General features: G+C 38.5%; 1 protein-coding gene across 2 annotated transcripts in view; it reads left to right on the top strand.

Annotated features, from left to right (window-relative positions):
• The window catches only part of ARB2A (ARB2 cotranscriptional regulator A), a 263,785-nt gene that overhangs the window by 186,333 nt on the left and 55,738 nt on the right, over positions 1–21,714 (top strand). For both annotated transcript variants that reach the window (XM_066568884.1, XM_066568883.1), the window contains 2 exons: positions 223–339; positions 4,776–4,860. In XM_066568884.1, coding sequence (XP_066424981.1) covers positions 223–339; positions 4,776–4,860 — 202 coding nt within the window. The remainder of the gene's footprint in view (positions 1–222; positions 340–4,775; positions 4,861–21,714) is intronic.

Below are 21,714 nucleotides of genomic sequence, written 5' to 3'. Positions count from 1 at the left end.
ACTGAATAGTTCAGACAGTCAAAAGTTAGTATTTTTTTTATCAAAAATATTAGGTGTTTCTGTTTTTTCTGGACCTGTTAGGAATTGTATAAACTTTAAAACAAGTGAACTCAAATTCTGAATCTGTATTGCTGTTTCTTTTTAAATTTAAGATCATTATCTCTGAGTAAGCAGACTCTGTTCAGTAAAAGGAATTACTTTAAATACAATCTTTTTTAACAGATGATTCAACGAGAGGCAGAAGTAAAGAATAGGGTAACTGCTGTGGCGTTGACAGACTCAGTTCACAATGTGTGGCATCAAGAAGTTGGGAAAACTATTAGAGAGTGGATGCGAGAGGTAAGGCCTTTTTTTTTAAAGAATTTGAGTATGTATGTCTGTATATGGCTGAATAAACATGTCTGGGTGTGAAAGACAGCATAATACAGAACAGTGGAAATCATGTATCCGTACCAGCCACTAAAATAACCAAGATTAAAGCCATTTCTGAACTGCCAAATTAGCAGTCAAAATACTAAGCACCAAGTCCAGCGTTTCTACCGGATGCACAGTAAAACAGAGACATGCCAAGGCAGCCCATGCAGTGCCTGAAACATGGAGCAAAGTCCTGGGTGCACCCCATGCTGTTGGTTTGATCTAGCAATGGTGGAAAGTCCTCTTTAAGTTCTTCATTACTAAGTTTGATGATTTGCACAAATGGCAAAATACCCTTTCTCTCAGCAGCTTTTTGATACATAATTACTCCTGTAGGACTCGGAAGCTCTTACACTTAGGTATGAGGTTGCTGAGATTTTAAAAATCGTATTTTAGAGCAAGACCAACTAAACTACTGTTTATGAGTCTCATCCTTACTACATCAGGCTCATCTCTGTTTTCTACATTCCCATGGCAGAACACTAAAACAATAGGTGCACAGAGTGAATTTAAACTAGTCACATCCTGAACTTTCTTTTGTACTTGACTTTTTCTCATGGATTTAGTGAAACTTAGTGTATACAGTGCCTATTCCTGACTTTAAGTTAAAGTTTTATAGGCCGTGACTGATGGGAATAGAGGATCACCTGGGATGCAGCCTGACAGCTCTGACTTAAGTGTTAAAAATATAAAGAATGGTAACCCCTACAGGCTCTGTCAGAGAAATCCCCATTTTCTTTATGGGAAATCAAAACTTAAAATCTGTGTTATGTGGTAAAACTGAAATTTTAAATCCTGCAATTTGAATCTGACAACTCCATTTTTCTTTAAGCATTTAGTCTGAATAAGAAAAGTGCATTACCTTTAATTTCATTTGCAGAAAGTAGATGTTAAAGAATAAGTTAAATGATTAATGGCCTAAAAAGTGGATGGAGTGTCATAACTTACATTAGCATTAAAAATCTCCTATAAGAAAGAAGAATTTTACATATGTGAAATGTGGCTGAGTGGTATTAAGTCTAGCATATCACCTGGATATCTCTTACTTTAATCAGGTTTAAGGCTAGTGGTAAAATGAATAATAATTAAAATATACACCTAATCGCTGCCTGTCTGTAGGGCTAATTGCTGTCATTGAAAGAATGAATTGTTAAAATAAAGTAATTCTTCATTTGAGCTATCTCTCCTGTATCACTGGTGGCCTATTTTTAGTACCTATAGATGTCATGGTTTTTGAATTTATTAGGAACTGTGATGAATGATAAAACAAATCATCCATTTACATATCTTGACACTGCTTTCGAGAATACTTATTTCTTACAGGCAAGTGTCACATTGTATATAAAAGATAGTTAATTGTGTGCTAATCTTCTGTATTATCTCCAGCTCTCTGATGTAGTGTTCTATCAGTAGTTAATATTAATTTTACTTATTTCAAATGATTGTAATACTTCATAAAAATTCTACTTCTTTTGTAACTTTTACCACCTTACATTTGCAATTTCACATTCAGCTATTAATTAAAATTACACATGCAAATCATAAAATTATAATGCTTTACTACTTTAAACCTTAAAACCTTCATGAAATACTTCAATTTTAACAGATTTTACTAAATATGTTATATTACTGGATAGTGTGTTTGTTTTTTTCTTTTTCCATTGAGTTCAATAGTTTCATTGATCTACTGTTTCTTACAAAAATCTGCCATGCTTTGTGAACTTCACTTTCTAATCTCATACAGCAACCCTTCCTTTATGTTGTCCCTGCTCTCCGTGGTCCCAGAACAGTAGGGTTGCCTTGACAAATCTATTCAAAAGCCATTCCTCACCCTTTATTGGTGGGGACTGAAGCCTTTGAAATTCTCTCCTCACTGCAACACAGCTGACATCTTCTTCCAGACAGAATGAATTAAGGAAATACAATAAGATACTTGATCTACCAGTCAAGGATCTTTCCACAGTGAAGACGGACTCCATGGTGCACAACTAGGGCAGCAAGCATCTACAAATACACAATACATGCTGTTTACCAGAAGAGAATTTGTCCATTTTTACTATCATGAACTGATGGTATTATTTTTTTAGAAATCTGTCTGAAAATCTATTGGGTCTTTCCAAAAGGTTGCCCGGTTTTTTACCTTTTCCACTTAATGAAGTTGATCAGGTTTTCAGAAAGGAAAAACTCAGATTTTTAATAGAGCAAGCAACATGGATCTTGTTGTTCAGCTGGTAATCTCATTAAAAATGTAGTCGCTTTATAATTAAATCTTCAGTTCAGTAGATTTGGTATCATTTCATCATATTTTATTGAAAGCATATAATTTAATACTTCAGTTTATAGATTACTCTGATTAGATAGCTGTCATGGTTTGGGAGGAAGTAAGTTTTCTGGGATATGCTGTGGTCAAGTCAATGGGTGCTCAGATTTGAATATTGGCACCTGGTGTGGCTACTGGGGACATGGATATGCCTCTGAGAACACAGGGGGTTAAAAGCAGGGAACTCCCAGAGGGAAGCTCTCTTGGGTTTTGGTGGGGAAAGAGTTCGGACCTCTCCCCTGCCCAGCTGCTTGCTGCTGGGGGGGGGAGGGTGAGGTAGGCCGGGGCCTTGGACAGAGATGGGAGGTGAAGAGGCCCTTGAGGATGGAAAGGTGGAGAAGGGCCAAGAGGCATCAGGCAGCCACTCCCCCCCGCAGCCCCGGAGAGAGAGAGAGCCAGCCTGTGCTGGTGCCACCTTGAAATCCAGGAGAAGGAGAAGGGGGGGTGCGGCAAGAAGGTGCCAGCAGGGCAGTAGGAGCCCTGAGGAGGCAGAGCCTGAGATTTTAACCCTTTCTCGAATAATGGAAACCTTACAAATACTGATCCTCCTGGATCTGAATGAGCAGAGACATAGAGATGAAATGGAAGAGGAAATGGGCAAATGTGATGAAAGTCCATGCAAGTGAAAGATGCCAGAAGAGTGGAGAAGAATCTTAGGTGGGAAGAGATGATGGAGTGGCCTTGGCTGGACTTTTCTTGTATAGCCATGGACAGAACCATGTTTCCTGTGACACAGAGACTGCATCCAGGGGGAGGCAATGGCTCAGAGCCAAGAGGGTTCAGTGTTGAGACCCCTTGGCCTGAGGGGGTGAAATTTGGGGGGGACAGGTGTCCCGAAGGTGAGAGACTGTGCTCTTTTTGGAATGGGACATCCTTTAATGGAAAGCATCCTTAAAAGGAAAAGCCTAGAAGCAGCTCTGGTCCATGTGCAGTGGTGAGAGCATTGGGCATGGAAGGAAGATGTCACGATGGCAAATGATCTCCGGGCAGTGCCACATGTGACAGGAAACACACGAGGTTTCAACTGTGTTTCCTGGGGAAGCCCATGGTACAAGAAGGACTCTTCTTCTCTTGATGAACTGAGGATTGATTATCTAAAGGGTGGTGATGGACTGAGAGTGGGTGATCTGAGGGATGGATGTATTGGAAATTTGGTGGGGGGAGGAGGAAATGTTTTTGGAAGGTTTTCATTCTTTCTGTGTGTTTCTTTTTGCATATAGTTGTAGGTAAGGTAATAAAGTTTTCTCTTCTTTATTACTAAGTTGGAGCCTGCTTTGCTTATTCCTGGGCACATCTCACAGCAGACACCAGGGAGAGTGTATTTTCATGGGGGCACTGGCATTGCGCCAGTGTCAAACCATGACAATAGCATTTGGAACAAAACATTTAGAAAATTCATGGTAAATTCATCCTTCTCAGAGGTTCAGGAATGAAAGGTAAATGTAGAGGCTTTGTGAATATAATTCCCCAGAGACCAGTATTTGCTTTTTTTAATGTTCACACACATTCATCTCAGCTATACTTCCAATTATTTGAATATTAATATTCTATCTTGATGGTTTCTGTTTAGTTATAGTATGTTGTTTCATATTTTCATGAATGTTCCTTTGACAGTGTACTCCATCAAAATACCCTGAAAATTCTGATTTCTTAATGTTAGCAAATGAGCAGGCTCAGTGTTTATACCAATACCTGTTTATATCAACACCAACTTTCAAAATCTTCAAGCTTGTAGTGGGTAGTTCAGGCACTAGTTGGTCCAAGCACCTACTCAAGTCTACTGGTACTCAAAGTAGCACTTAAAAAACATAATACTTCAGCACATTACAAATCTGCTGAATTATGTTTTTACTTAGTATGAAATTACAGTATTTCATCGTCAGTAAGCATAAGTTAGTGTACTGTACTGTCCAGTTGTTATTGTGACTGCAATGTAAATTAGTTTGGGTATTTTGATGTGATCATTGTCCTCACAACATCTGTATTTATTTTTGCTCTGAGTTTTTGACTTATCCCAAGAATTTCCTGCCTCCTCTTACAGAACTGCTGTAACTGGGTGTCCAGCTCCGAGCCCCTCGACACATCGGTGGAGTCCATGCTGCCAGACTGTCCCCGTGTCTCTGCAGGTACATCCATTTGTTTGCAGTAAGCCAGTGTACATGTTTATACCCAGAAGCAGCTTGTTCATTTAAAAATGCATTTTAACCTTTCTGCAGCCAGATGTGGCTGTAAGCATATGGTTTCTAGTATTTTATGCAGCCTGCTCTTTTTTTTTTTTTTTTTTGCTTTGTGTGGGATTTAAGTTATTTCGTCTACTTGTTGCTTGAATTTTTCTAGCCTTCCTTTCTGTTTAAGTAATTGATGACATTATATGTAGGAGTCTGAGAAAAATAATGGTGATAACAAGAACTGGGAAATTTATCATAGGTCCTTGAATAATATCCACCTCTATGTTGGCAACAAGGTTTTAAAGAAGTACATAAATGAAAGTTACAGTTAAAATACATGAGCCACTTTCGTGAATGCTGAATGCTGATCAACAGAAGTCTAGTTTACATAGCAAATGATTTGCAGCATCCAAGAATGTTGATGTGAGTTTTCTGTTGTTTTGGATATACTTGGCTATGCTTTTTCATTATTGAATCATGAATTGCAAGGAGCAATTGAAATTATACAGAGACTTTAGTTAAATGTGTGATAATTCCAGGAAGTAGATTTAGTCATCACTGTAAAAGGAAAACTTCCAATCTCTGCAGGAACGTAATCAAAAAACATAAAGCCATTACTGAACTTTCATGCTTGATTATCAGGTTTCCTAACAGCCATAGGTAGTGTATTTCTGTAGAATATAAAACCAAGTTCAAAGGAAGACACAGCCTATACAATATTAATTTAAAAGCTGAAACAATATTTGACCTTGCTCTTTGGGATGCAGTAGTTCATTTGACAAGTTCGTTTCATATCTGTCTGCATTTGTGAGGTTGTTAGTGAGACCTAACCTTGCAGGTGAAACTGAATATACTGAAGGATATTTTTAAGGTTTGGAAAATTTAGCACTACTTTGTTTGAGAGCTCACAACAACCAGAGATTTTGATTACATTTTCTGCTATGGTTTGGGATCTCACTATGCAGATCCATAGCTCTGTACACACACATGCAATAGAACTGACATTGTTCTTTCATGCTTTGGAAAATGATGTATTACTAAAATTTTCATAGAGTCAACATTCATTTAGCAACTTTTTGCTCTTTTAGGGGAGATTATTGCAGTTTAAAAGAAATGTATTGTTCAGGAATGGAATTCTTTAAAACAATATTCACTTCTAATCTCTGACATCTATGTTACTCTTGTGAAAGACTGCATGTTATAGTGGTCATTTTAGTCAGGTAAATACGGACTTGGCTACCAGCTGGTCGGTATTTACTGTACACTGGCCAACACTGAAAATAATCCATGACAGCATCTCTTCCCTTTCTTTGTATTCACCTGATATAAAGAAGCTAAAAGGTACTCTATAAAATAAATCCTAGGTGTTACTTGAAAAGCATCGATGCTTCATTAGAGGTGTAAATAATAAGTCTTAATTCTACATTTCTGTTGAAGACGGGTCACAGTGGCCTTAATGTTTCTGCACCACTTAATGAATTCCTAAACTGCAGTGAAGTGGTAGAAGAATTAACTTAAATGGGGTAGGATTTTAACCAGTTAAAGTTGGATATTTGTATTTAGTGCATACATTGTGATAAATTAAGATCACTAATGTCTTTGATAATGATTTAATGTAATATAACTATTTCCAGGCTAGTTCTTCTTAATATCAATATAGTTTAAAATAGTATAACTTCATGTGACTGCTCCTGAATTATTAGCTTGCTCACATGTTTTTTCTTATATTTCTTATAATTGCCCCTTACATAAACAACTGTAAGACATTTACAGAGAACCAAGTCAATAATTTGTAGAGTGTCTTTATATGAGCAATGGTATAAACCTGCATTAGGGTAATATGTAATAAATGTATTAATTATCACTAGATGTAGGGGCATTATTGTTTAATGTGAGAGATTTTATTTCACTCTTTTGAGGAATGCAGTATACTGAAAGAGTGAGCCCACACTCAAATCCTGTCAGCATTGCCCTTGGTATTTCAATGAATGACAGTGAGAGCAATCAGAACAATGACAGATCTTTTAAAATAAAACCTTTGCAGTAGAAAGATTCACTTGTATGCTTGGAAGCCCATCTTTTATCTCTGTTTACACTGAAAATAAGTTCAGAAATAACTGTCTCATGGTCACATCTCCTGAGCCAGCTTTTCCAAAAAGGGTCTGATATTCAGCCATTCAGTATACTGGGTTTTACATGCAATCGTAGTTGGTGCGCAGTTCCTACTGCAGATTATCTCACAGTCTCTTGCTTGCTTTTCCCTTAAAATCACTAGAGACAAAATAAGTTACCATCAAACTGGAAAAATTACTTGCATTTCCAGATAGAGTTGTTAACGCTTTGGATTAAAGAATTATTAAGGAATTAAAATGTTTCCCACAATTGATTCATTTCTTACTTGATTACAAAAAGGAATGACTACACTTTAAATGTTGAGAGCACGAGAACAATACAGAAAAAGCAAGCCATAATAAATCCACTCTCTGTTCTTGTGGCAAAAGGTACTTTGTGGGTCTCACCTTCAGGGTCTTTCATCCATGTCTCAAGGATTTGGTTGCCTGGTGGTGTCATAGCTTAGTATCTTTTGGCATCTAGTTGGTGACAATGACAGTGAGTTTGAGTGCACACTCAGCAAGTTTACCAGCGACACCAGCTGGCCTACTGGTAGGAAGGGATGTCAGCCAGAGGGATTTTGAGAAGTGGGCCTGCAGAAGAGAAATGGACCCCATAAAATTCCACAAGTCCTAGTGCAAGGTCCTGCACATGGGTCAGGGCAATCTCAGGCACAAGTGCAGGGTGTGCAGGCAGTCAACTGACAGCAGGTCTGAGAAGAACGATACCCAGTTTTTGGTGGACAAAAAACTAAACATGGCCTGACAGTGTGTATTTCCAGCCCAGAAAGACAACAATATCCTGGAATGCATCAAAAGCACGACCAGCAGGTAAAAGTGGTTGGTTCTGCCCCTCTGCTCTGCTTTGGTGAGACCCCATCTGGATGACTGCATCCGGCTCTCGGGAGCTCAGCACAATATAGACTTAGTCCCACTGGAGCAAGTCCAGAGGAGCCACAAAGATGCTCAGAGGGGTGGAGCAGAATTTTCCCATGAAAATGGAGTGAAGGAATTGTTCACAGAATCACAGAATTTCTAGGTTGGAAGAGACCTTTAAGATCATCGAGTCCAACCCAACTAGAACTCATCACGTTCTAACACCTCAACTAGATCATGGCACCAAGTGCCACATCCAATCTTTTTTTAAACACATCAAGGGATAGTGACTCCACCACCTCCCTGGGTAAATGATTCCAATACTTGACCACTCTTTCTTGAAAAACTTCCTCCTTAATTCTAGCCTGTATCTCCCTTGGCGCAGCTTGAGACTGTGTCCTCTTGTTCTGTCTGTTGTTGCCCGGAGAAAGAGACCGACCCCCAGCCCACCACAGTCACCCTTCAGGAAGTTGAAGAGAGTGACAAGGTCACCTCTGAGTCTCCTTTTCTCCAGGCTGAACAACCCCAGCTTCCTTAGTCATTCTTCATACAGCTTGTGTTCCAAACCACTCACCAGCCTTGTTGCTCTCCTTTGGACGCGCTCCAGCATCTCAACGTCCCTCCTAAACTGAGGGGCCCAGAGCTGGACACAGCACTCAAGGTGTGGCCTCACCAGTGCTGAGTACAGGGGAAGAATTACCCCCCTGCTCCTGCTGGCCACACTATTCCTGATACTAGCCAGGATGCCATTGGCCTTCTTGGCCACCTGGGCACACTGCTGGCTCATGTTCAGCCGACTGTCAACCAGCACGCCCAGGTCCCTTTCCTCCTGAGCACTGTCCAGCCACACCGTCCCCAGCCTATAATGCTGCAGGGGGTTATTGTGGCCAAAGTGCAGGACTTGGCACTTGGACTTATTGAACTTCATCCCATTCGATTCTGCCCATCCATCCAACCGTTCCAAGTCCCTCTGCAAAGCCCTCTGTCCCTCTAACAGATCGACACACGCTCCCAGCTTAGTATCATCTGCAAATTTGCTAATGAAAGACTCTAAAACCTCATCCATGTCATCAATAAAATAAAAATATTAAACAGGAGAAGAGAATGCTCTGGAGACGTTGGAGCATCTTCCAATATCTAAAGGTGCTACAAGAAAGTTTTTTACAAGGGCATGGAGTAATAGGCTTCAAACTGAGAGAGGGCAGGTTTAGGTGAGCAAAGACAGGAAAGAAACTCTTTGCTTTGAGGGTGGTGAGGCACTGGGTCAGTTCCCTAGAGAAGTTATGGATGATCCATCCCAACAAGTGTTTAAAACTAAGTTGTATGCGGTTTTTTGAAAGTTTGTGCAAATTCCCCTGATGGGGGTTTGGAACTTCTAAAATTCCTATCTCTTACCCTCTTTAATTTCAGCCATAATTAAGGACTTCTGTTAGACTTGAGGTTATCTTCTGTCTCAATCTTAGCCTACCTTCCTAATGGAATCAAATCAAAATATATCTATTCTGTCTCAGAGGAGATGGATCTATCTAAGACATAAGAAAATCTAGGGTTGAGAAAGATGAAGACTTCAAAGCAGTCTGTACATTAAATGTCATCACATAAAAAGGAGTAGGGTTGGGAGTATTTCTGGCTAAGAGGCTGGAGTTCAGCTTGGAATTTGACAGAGACAGTGGAATAGATGCTTTAATGACAGGTTGCACTGCATTACTGCTAACTGTAGTTGTAGTTTATGCTGTGTCTGAGACCTTACAACATTTCTCCTAGATCTGGAGCAGGGAGTTCAGAAGCCCATCTTATTGGAGCAACTGCTGGGCAGGAATAGCTGAAAGTGGGGATGGGAGAAAGCAGATCCACAGATCTGCATTCATCTCTGATGCTGTTCAGGAATTAAATCACTTTGGTTTCAGGATAGTGGCTTAAACTTCACCCCAGGAAAGGTATTGTGGTAAATTTTGCTGGGTAAACATGGCATTTGTTTTTCTGAATCTTGTTTGTATTCCTTAGCCCACGTCTTTCTGCCAGTGAAAGTTTGTTATTTAGGAGAGATGATTAAACTTCTCAGTATTTTGCCAAAGTGGATATGCACCAACACTCATTTAAAACAATCAAGTGAAGATGTTGTAATATTAGTAAAATGAATTGCCTAATCAAATATTTTTAAAGCCTTCCTAGTTGGCCCCCAAAATCGCTAGTTATTCTGTTAACAGTTGCAGCCAATGTAGTTAAAACATTGTGAAATAAGGAAATTATAACTTAAAAGACAAGCAGTGGAATGAAACACTGATAGTAATCAAGAAAAGTTCTATTAACAGAAGAGCCTAGACTTATATATATATCTATTTAATAAGAGAAAAAAGTGTAAGAATTAATTCATACAGCTGAATAAAGTAGCTTCAGGCTGGTAGAAGAAAAACAAATTTAATTTTGGGGGAGAGGTATGATGTGTGCTGATGGTGCTCTTGAGTCTTCAGATAGTATTTTCTGGTACCCAAAATCAAGATTGAACTCTGTATTATATACCAAACACTTAATTACATTTAGGTAAGCCAAGCACAACTTTTTTGTGTGTTTTGTTTTTTGCTTTGAATTTAGAAAATATCATTGATAGCCCTTTTTTTGGGATACAGAGTAGACAGGGTTGACTGATGAGGTGGTTAAAAAATGGTTTATTGCAAAATCAGTCTCATGGAAGGGCAAGGCCATAAGGTTGTTGCATCCATTCATGCCATCACATCAGAAGCTGTACGTACATCAGAAGCTGTTATAACTTTTATTACAATGTCTTTTATAAATTTCTTATCCAATCAGCTACTTCCACAAAGCTCACTAGCATCTTCATAAACCAATCATTATTTGCTACATTTTACGTTATTTTTCCTCTCTTTTTATCTCATCATATAACTCTACAGAAACTTATTGCTGTATCTTCTATTTTTTACCAATTCTATAACAAATTCTATTGCTAGACTTAGGGATTTTCTACTATCTTGCTTAACATATTTATTCGCTTACATCAGACATATTTCTGCTTGCTTAAAACATATTTCTGCTCAAACTACAAATCTTTATTCTTACTTTGTGTATGTTTCACTTTTCTATTCTAAAGCTTCAAGCCTTCTCTAAGGTCTTAGGTCAAACATTGTATCCATCTGCATCTCTGAGCTTGAATGTTCAAGGCCTTGGGAGCTCTTTGTGCTTGCATTTTCCACAGCCCTTCCTTCACTGACAGAGCAGGTGTGCAGCCTGTGGCCCCACACACAAGTGCACTGATGAGGTACAGCTCTTCTTGCAAAGTTTGTGTTGATACCCAGGAAACAATGAATTCCCATTGGATAATTGCAGTAGTGGTTTCTGTTGGCTTTGCCTAACAGGTGACTCCTGCCTACTGTTTTAAGAGTTCAGTTGTGTATTTCCATAGAAAAGCCTGTCTATCTGCAGATGCACCCCATGCTGAGCAGATCCTGCGTTCAAACAGGAGGCTCTCCAGAGAGGTCAGATGGACTCTCCAACACCACAGGGTCTGTGTGCAGGGGTAATTGCATTATTGAGGCTTGTGACAGCTGTAGGGAAGGATCAACTTATTTCTTCCTGCTTTTTTTTCTCAGGACCTCACTACAGTTCCACTCCTACACATTTATGTATCTTGCTCATAAAAAACAAGGCAGAAGGAACCATAAACTATATTAAGTGCTGAGACAATACCTGGCTCATACTCTTAGCAGCTTTTAGCCCAGTGTACCAACGCTTCTCTTTTTTTTTAGTTTACTCTAGTCATTTAATGAGGACTGTTCTGGACTATTTTCTGATATTAGTGTTTCATGACCAGGGATAGGTGCCCAGAAGTACAAGAAATAGGAACAAAACCATGCACTTTTTAAATTTAAGCAATTAAGCAATTATTCCATTCTATTAAAAATGTTATTTCTGCATTCACTAGTCATTCATGGGTATTAATAGCACATTAAGCAGTGTTTACTGTAAAGCTCTTTGCCTTTTATGTCTTCATATGCATGTAGTTCTGTTAATAAAAACTTTGGATTTCAGGAGAAAAGATAAAATGCTGAAGTTTTTTTGTCAAGATGGCAGGTTCCTGTGTCTAGCTACCTGTTAATTTAAGGTATTTGCAATATTAATAAGCGGAGGATGCAGGAACCTTCAGTGTGAAGCTTGCTTCATCACCCATGTTAACATTCTCATCTGCTGCTAAAACTGGTCCTGCACTTCCATTTTTGTTCCTCTACCTTGATGGGGACTCGAAATTATTATGGTAACTTTGAAACATCAGACTGTCATAGCCACAGCTCTGGTGGTAGCTGCACTAAGTCCTGCTTTAACTTATGTCTTCTTGGCTTGGAAGTAAGTAGCTTTTTCCCTATTCCTGATTCTTCAAAGGAGCTCTGCTTTTATGCTCCTGCTCAGTCTCAGGTGTTGCAGACAGCTTTTCATTTTACACATTTTCATGTGTAAACCTAGCTGGATGTGAGCTCCTATGTTGTGCTTAGAGTAGCTTAGCTCTGCAGTGCTTTGGAAAGGACAAAGTCTATACAGACTTGTTGAATGATATTGCAGATTCTGATCTGGGGTGCCAGAGACTCAAAAGTGAGCATGAAAATGTGAATTGAAAGCATTGACTTGAATTGCCAGATGTTGCTTGTGTCAGGGAGTTCAATAACAGTCATTCATTTACTGTTGTACAAAATCGTTACATGTACTTGAGGCAGTACTGATATTGGAGAAACAGTTTCATCAAAAATTATTCTTGCACTCAAACATATCTATTTATCATTGCAATTTTTAGACTAGAGTGAACTAGTTACTTGTTGTCCCTAAGGCAGTCTTTGAGGTAATAATGAATAATTTAAAATATTACACTCAGATATTTCCTATTAAGCGTTTGACAGCTATTAGACTATTGTGACTATTGCTTCTGATACTACTCAAGGCTGTCTCATTAGTGCCTTATATATCCATATCTGTCTGCACATTGGCAGGTGTTACTCCAGTGCATGGTTGCAAACTCTCCTAGAGCTCAACACCTGAAAGGAGGTATTACCTGAAAGATGTCCTCCAAAATTCAGTAGCAAAATCTTTATCTGTATTGACATAAAATCCAAAAAATTTTTCACATTTCAGCTTTCATTTTCAATTAGAATTGAGATTCAGATTTGGATTTGGATTTGGATTTGTTCAACTTTTTCAAAAAGTTCCATTTCAGTAGAAATCTTTCCTTTTTTCACAAATGTATGTAGTTTAGGCTGGGAAGGATATTTAGATCAATTATTGTCCACTTTTAGATACAAGTCTTTAACTTTTGAACAGATACGATACTGAAATTTGAAACTAATTTGGTGAAAATGTTTCTTCCACTAAGCCATTCAGCCTTGGCTGGAAGAATTCAAGAGATGGGGAATCCATTGCTCCCTTCCCTTTATCATCTGCAAACTGTTAAAAAGATTGGCTCATTTCTGGTCTGGCTTTGTCTGATCTCAAGTTCCAAACATTAGTTCTTGTTGTGCCTTTTCTACACTAAATTAAGGAGCTGTTCAGTACATTTGCTTTTTGTCCCTGTGAATTACATACTGGCGTTGAGCCAACACACCATTTTCTTTTGAGAAACGTAATAGATTGAGTTCTTCAAGTCTCAGTGCAAGTTAATATCTCCAGGTTTCAAATGCTTTCATAGATTTCTCTGTAGCATCTCCAGTCATTCAACTTCTTTGAGAGAGACCTGTCTACATCTTACCAATGTAATACCAAATCTTTGCTACCTGATTTTCTCCCATTTCATTAGGCAACAGTTACATTTGACCCTCTTATCACCCTACTGTAAAGAGTCAGTTTAGGAGGAACTTGCCCTTTCTAGGGCTGCTGCTTTTCATCTCAGTTTTAAACTAGTGCTAGGAAACATTGCAGGTAGCTTTTTTTAAAAAATAAACCAAACAAATACACTAACATGAAAAAAAAAGAAAGAAGGCCATCACCTTTCTTGTTAATAACATTCCCTCCATCTTCACATTTACATGAGTCTTACCAGCAGCAAATTTGTATATATTTCCTGTGTGGTTGAATAGCCATAGGACACTCCAGCAATAACGTCTCCATTCGATAGTGGTTTCTCCATGGTAGCTGCATTTGCTGATTAATTAGTCTCTTTCCACTTAGAAATTTGGAATAATACTGACTTTCAACCCTTTCTTACAAGTAAATGATTCTAGAGTTGTTCTATTTGTCTTCTCATGAATTTATGAAACATTGACCAATTTCTGCATAAGTTGAAGTTTTAGTTAAGTAATGAAGTTGTAATTAAGTTCCTTCAACTTTTGTGGTAATAGTTTACAACATCACAACATCGAGGAAGAAATGAGGAATGTATCTTCCTAGTAAAAGAAAAACATTTAATGTCTCTCTTGAAAGATGAAGGGGAGTAACTCACATGCTAGACACAGTACCTGGAATCAAAGAAGCTGACAAAGCAGCAGTTATCACCAGTAACAGGTGATAACTGTTACAGGTAAGGGCTCCAGTGTAATGACAGTCTGGAATTTTCATGGGAAGCCTGGGAAGAGCAAAATTTAGTTGCTGAAAACAAAGGGGAGATAGAGCACTTTTAAAAATGCTTGGCAAAGTTGACATAATTTTTCATCCTCCTCAGAATGTTCTTGGGGAATAAATCAATTGCCTGACAAAAAACTGAGTATACTCTATTTTCATAAAAATCCTTATCAGCTAAACATGTTAGTTCATCAAAGTGTGAAACTGAGTTTATTTGTTTAGGAGTTATTTTCCGGTAAGTTGCATTGGCTTGAATTAATTACATTTTTGTACCTTAATTCCGCATTAGTAGATTCCAATATCACAGCATTGTGGTTGTCAAAGGGATTTTTAGTATGTATTACCCTCATCCCCCCACCCAGAGTAGGAGTAAACATTCTTATATTGCTTCCTGAGAGGTGCTCATCTTCTTGGTTCTTTCCTTTCTGTTGTGTAATGTCACTTCCTCTATGGGAAGTCTCTTCCAAACTTCTAGTTTTAGTCATCTGTTTTTCCTTGGCACAAGCGTACAACCTCAGGAACAGCTGAGTAAACAACAGTCACCCTCAGAAAAGAGACTTGTTCTTCCTGCCCATAGTACTTGGGGTAGGAAATTATGGAGCTAGATATCCATTTCTTCTTTATTTGTCTTGTGATTTATGTAAGGCTACCTATGCAAATAGTTTTCTCTGAAATTTCGGGTTAGGATTTTCCCATCTTCAATATCTTCCCTGCTATTTTAAGCATTATTTTAAATAAACATCCATAGCTAGTTAGCTGATTTATGACCCTTGAGTGCAAACTCAGGGGTCAAAGAACGTGCTTCATCAAACACTTTTCTTTTTGTTTTTTGTCCTGGATTCCCAAGCAAATTGTATTCTATTTGCCATCTGTATGACAGTTTTCTTCTGTTAAGTGGGCAGTTTTCCTCATCTCTTCCACACCCAATCCTCCCTCTTGGGAGCCATCTGCCGATAACAGGCTGTTGAATGTCACTGCATGACTGATAAGAACGATAGCATCCCATTTTGAGATGCTCTGCCCAGAGGGAAGAGCCAAGCATTCCTACCCAGATATAATCTTAAGGTTCTGGAACACCAGCACAGCCTCTCCACTGGATTTCCCAGAGGAACAGCTGCCTCTTCCACTGGGTCTTCAGAGGAAGACTGCATCCTTTTCTACAGAATCCCTGCTCCAACAGAACCACACCTGACACTCCAGGAGGACTGCAGCCACAATTCCAATTGGACTGCTACCAACACCCTGACCAACAGAGTGTCAGGTTGTGTTCTGACTCTGTCAGTGTTGTTTTAGTTTACCACATTGTTTATTTTATTTTTTATTTTCTTCCTTAATAAAGAACTGTTGTTCCTGATCCCATATTTTTGCTTGAGAGCCCCTCAATTTCAAATTTATAACAATTCAGAGGGAGGGGGTTTACATTTTTCCATTTCAGGGGAGGCTCCTGCCTTCCTTAGCAGACACCTGTCTTCCCAAACTAAGACATTTTTCAAATACGGAACAGAAACATATATTGAACAATTTCTTACCTTATTCTGCATTGTTATTTACAGTTTCACCAGCTCCATCTGCAAATGGATGCATTTTTGCTGTGGATTGCATTTGTTGCTTGTGGATTTTGCTACGTTTGCCAGCCATACATTGTTTTTACTCAGATAACTTCATCTTTCTTTATAATATTTAGCTGATTTTCATTTTTCCTATATTCCTTAACTGATTTCACTTTTTTGCTAAACCAGGGGAACTAATGCTGTTAGGTGTTCTTTTGTCACCCAACAATTTTCTAAAAATACCATTCATTCATTTAAGTTTAAATATCTCATCTTGATTAAATTTACTGATTTTATTCCTACTTTGTAGAAAAAATACCCTTTTTGAAGCTCCAAGCATGTGTGTTGCCAGCAGAGGCTTCTCTCTGTTCAGTCCTACCAATCTCATGAGGTCAAGTTCACAGGCCCCAGGCAGCCAGCCACTTGTCTTTAACCAATCAAAAAACTGCCCACAGTAGTAGAGTCATGGAAGGTATTACACATTTTTGTCTATGAGCACTGTTCATTGTTTTTGGGAACTCTTAATATTTGTGAACCACCGATGTCCATCTCCTGAAGTTATACCTTTCAGGGTGAAAAAACTCTCCATGCATTGCAGATGTATGCCTTGGAAGAAACTTAGCCCATTCACTGTTTTGCCAAAGTTGTCTGTCACAAAGCTCTTCATCTTCTCCTAGGCTTTTTTCATGTGTTAACTTATATCACAATAGACCCAAGATCAGATTTTATCACTATTGTTAATAACAGAGCACCATATCCTCATCACTTCTATGCACTTGAATTAGCCTAATAAGGTAATAAGATAAACCTAGATAATAAGCAACTGTTTAGTACTCTGGGCATATAAATTATTTGAACAGCCATCAGTAATGCCAGTTATGTCAAATTGGGCTTGATGACTTTGGTTAGACAACAAACAAGAATTGGAAAAACTAGCAGTGGCATAGCATTAATTTCATCATTCCTTTTCTTTTTATTTGCCAGATAAATTTATTTGCAACACATGGAGATTAAATTTATATTATCTTTGCCTTCTTAGCACCCTGCCCTCAAACTGCTAATGTAACACTTTTCTGACTGTTCTAGCTACCTCTCAGCTGAAAGGATTAGTTTACCAACCTGTGATATAACCAAAACATGAGAAACATAGAGCTCCAAAATGCCATTTTTAGAGTCCCTTTTCACAGTCTATTTGTACTTTAAATGTCCTCCTAGGAAGAAGCATTTGGGAGGCCCAATTTACTGTAGAAAAGGCTTGTAATTTTCTAATAACCTACATTAGCAACAAATCTTGTCATGTTGATACACAGGGACAGTTAAGAGACTTGTTTTAAAAGCATTGTGATTATTATTTAGTAATAATAATAATAATAATAATAATAATAATAATAATAATAATAATAGCAGACAAGTGCTAAGAATTCAAATGCTGATTGGCTACACAGATAGTGTTAAGGACAAGGCTAATTTAGGCAGTCATATTATATTCTTATATTACAACAGAAACCAAACCCTATGAAATAGTTATTTGTCATATGTATCTTAATAGTATGAATAATTATGTGTTCCAATGAATACTTTAATTTAATGAACAACATTCAATAAGCAGCCTTTTTTATCTATATTCCAATTCTTACGTGAAAGACATTTCCCCACACATTAATTGTTTTATTTCTGATAGGTTTGCAAGACATACCTTAACATACAACAGTTTAACAGAGAAATAATCTACATGGTTAATAGAGTAAACCATTTTAGATTATATTCATTGCCACTGCTGTGGTACAGTAGTCAGTTTGAAGACAAAGGTCATGTACTTTTAAACAAACAATGTTAAGTGTCCATCAGTGCTTTTTAGAACAAGGCTTATACAAATGAGGAAATGTGTATAAAAGTTCTTACAACTTCACCTGAGATTTTTGTTAATATACTGTTTGACATTATACATGTTGCAAAAGGCACACCATAGAATTCATAATACATATAAATAAACCCCACATGTATTTGAAATCTGAAGGCCAATTTTGACTCTTAAATACTTACATGATGATCTGTTTGAGTCTGGCAACCTTAGCTTTGATTTGGCCTTTCTGGACAAGGCAGGTCATCTTTTATTACCATCTTTGCCTCCAGATGATCAGTGCTGTTATGTCATAGTTTAAACTATATACTGAACTGGGTATTAAACTGGAAGGGCTTTGCATGGAAGAAACCATTCCTGCCTGAAGGTGTGCCTGCTGTGTCTTCTCCAACAGGATTTTTCCACTGCAGCTGTGCATGCAACAGAAACAAATGAGAACATAAACATATCTCAGAACACTTGTGCCACAGAAGCAGACATCACTTTTTGATTTTAGAGAAATTGAACTTCAAGGATTCATCCTTACTCTGAGTAATTACATTTGAATGCTTGCTGTTTGGTTAATTTGGGGACAGAGTTCTAGACATCTGTTTATTCAACTTGGTCCATTCAATGAAATCTGTTCCCTTTTCACGAAGGAAACCTCCCCAAAATACTGGTTTTCCTTTCCTGTTATCTCTGGGTGACAAGAAAGAGAGACCACAAACACCCAGTGAAGATGGCACCAAAATGTGATGGACTTCCCCACCAGCCAAATGCCACAGGTTGTTCTCATTGAGCCAACCAAGGAAGAACATACCTTAAACAAGGAAATTAGATGCAAAGTGGTTGTTAACACCAGTATACCCAGCCTGTGATAAATGTGGGTTAACTGGAAAACAGATACCATCCAGGAGTTTATCATGTTGCATGATGTCAATAGAAAATGCACTCACATAATCTTGGGAATGTCAGCTCCCCATACTTCTCTCCGTCCTTGTAGATGATGTCTTTCTTCCAAAGCAGCTCAGAGCTCAGCAGAGGAGTGAGGACTTTTTCTGTTATTTTGTGGGTTGATCATAAAGTTTGTGTTTTATAAAGCTTTAGAAATTCCAGGTGAAATGGAAGTATGAGCATTTGTATCACCTGCTGTCAGACTGTCTCACTTTAGGAGAACTCTGCTACACAATACAGGCAAGTCCTGGTTTCTGCCAATTTGTGTCTTCACTTGGAACAACATTTTTATTTATATGGTTTTAGCTGTATTCACAACTTGTAGTTTGCATCTGCAGGTAAATAATGTTATCTTGGTAACAGAGGTACAATCACACCCAGGTGAATTGATTTGTCATCATCCAAAGCTATTATCAACCATGTAAAATTTATTCTTTGTAGAAATGAGGAAGTAGAAATTGGTTTTGAATAGTTATTCTTTCCATACACAGGCTCTTTCATATTTTGTTAATTCTGGTATGGCTTTTCTGTGCTACATGTCTTTTTCTAAACTTTTTCTCTGATTTCATGCCTGACTTTTTGATCTACTAAAGTGATTTACTGAAGCTCTACAAGTGATATTTCATTCGCCAGGGAGACTGAGCTGAGTGCTGTCCCCAGATTTGATACAATATTGTGTTAGAATTAATATGGATATTGATGCAAAATTAATGCAAATAGACTCAACATCTAATCCCACACTCCCTCACTCAAGTTCACTGGCAGCAACAGCAAGTCAGTTCTTTGATTTCAGTGCTGGATATGCAATATTTATGAAAGGTTGCACTTTACAGCTTTACTTTGGTTAGCATTACTCCAGCGCACATTAAAACAGTTTTTGGAACTGAATTTTTTCCAACACTGTTGTCAGACCCAACTGAGACAAACCAGAGTTTGGGCTTTGGTATATCTAGTGGTTTACCCCAGTAAAAGCTACACCACCAGCTTCCTGAAGGTGCAGAATGTAATTAACATTTTGCCAGTTGTACCAGTACAGGACCATGCAGGACACTGCTCACAGTTGTAAGTGCCTATGATGTGCAGCACAGCATTTGACCATTTCACCTCTCACTTCTACTATATATGTCTGCAGAGTCTGGCTTGAGTGCACTATTAGAATGTAATTGGTATAACTAACAACTAATATGAAAGAGCAGGATAGAAGTCATCACCAGACTTCAAAGGTTTTAATATGTTGGTGGGCAATCTTTCCCCTTGTGTTGTCTGTTGTTCTATCTTCTGAGAATGGCTGAAATCTTCAGTGACTCTAATCTTGACGTGTTAGTCTCCTGTACTTTAGTGCTCACAGATAATTTTCTTTTATTTCTGTCTATTTAGACAGGTATGGTCTTTCTGATCATAAAATCACAGGCTCATGAAGTGGTTTGCATTGCAAAGGAGCTTAAAAATCTGGTAGTTCCTGCCACTCACCATGGGCAGGGACAGGTGTCTCCCTTTTCCATTCAAATATGTGTGGCCAGGTAAACAGCTTTTTGATGAGTAGTAAAGACTTTTAAATCATTTTAATCCTCTTGCCCCACTAGCTTCATGGAAAATGGTTGTTTTGATATACTTTCTGATGTAGATTGTGTATGACACTTGAGGCATTGGCTTAGCTGTTAAAATAAATTGGACATTGTAAAACCATTTTCAAAAGATAAGGCTTTTGTGAGTTGCTTTCTTAAACCTAACTGTCCAAATACAGTTTGGTTTATATTTTCACTGAACATAAAAGCTCATACTGTTCAAGTGTGCAATTCAGTGACAGTCTACATTATGGGGAAAAATCAATAGATATCCCCCTGTGGTTTTTTGGTGGGGGAGACAAATATCCATCAAGAAAACTTGCCTGTTCCTGGTGGGCTTGATTTTCTTCGCCTTGGACTCAGTATCAATCCCATCAATCCCAATGTGTATGGCTGAACAATAGTAGAGCCTCTTTCCCAGGCATCATGCAGTCACTTCTCCTGAAGCAGTGGGCAGACCAGAGGAGGGTTATTTCCTCCTTATCACCTCGTGGATGCTTTGTCTCAGGACAGCTGTAGCAGCTGTGTTGTGTGAACAGGAGACAAGCAGCCCTCCCTGGGTACACCAGCAGAGATGATTCTCTGGCTTACAGTCTCAGCCCTTTGCTGCTCCAGCATCCCACCCTGTGGTCCCACATGGTGTCAGAGCACTGTAGATCTGGGGAGGAAGATGCTCAGAAACATTTCAGCAATGCAAAATAACACGCAGCAATCTGCTTGTCTCCACCAAATCAAGCATGGGTGTAATTATCCTTTTAACCAAGACACTTTAAAATATACCAGGAGTGACTGAGAGGGAGTGAGAGCAGTCCAATGATAGATTTAAAGTTCAACAGAGGGAAAAACAATCATACAAGGATTTTACAAGCAATGACACTTGGATGGTATTTGGGAAATCTTTTTCTTTCAAGACTATCTTGCAATTTACTATGGGAGTAGCACATCAAAGCTGCACTGACTTCAAAGCTTAGAACCACTTACAGCTTCCAGCTATTACTAAAACCTACCACTTCACCCTGCCAGCAGCTCATCTCAGCTGCCTCTTTAAGTTACACCCATCTACTTCCTGCATTCTGATTTTGGGGAGGGGAAAAAAATGGCCAGAAAAACTTGTAAATTAAATATAGCTGTTCACAGTGGAGCAGTGTCAAAGTCAGGGGAAAAGGCAAATGAAGGCATTAAGACATTAAAGATTTAGTACAAACTCAACAGTGATTTACATATGCACGCTCTCATTTGGCTGACTCTAATAAAGCTGTCTGCTTTGAGGAAGTTCCCTGTGAGAGTGTTACCCCGGGGTAACAGCCCCTGATAGAGGGGCTGTGCAAGCTGTGTGGGCTGTTGTTGAGGTCCAGATGTTACCT

This window comes from Molothrus aeneus, chromosome Z (genome assembly GCF_037042795.1).
Source record: "Molothrus aeneus isolate 106 chromosome Z, BPBGC_Maene_1.0, whole genome shotgun sequence".
Classification (NCBI taxonomy): domain Eukaryota; kingdom Metazoa; phylum Chordata; class Aves; order Passeriformes; family Icteridae; genus Molothrus; species Molothrus aeneus.
Note: the sequence above shows the minus strand (reverse complement) of the source record. Positions and strands in the feature narration are given on the sequence as shown.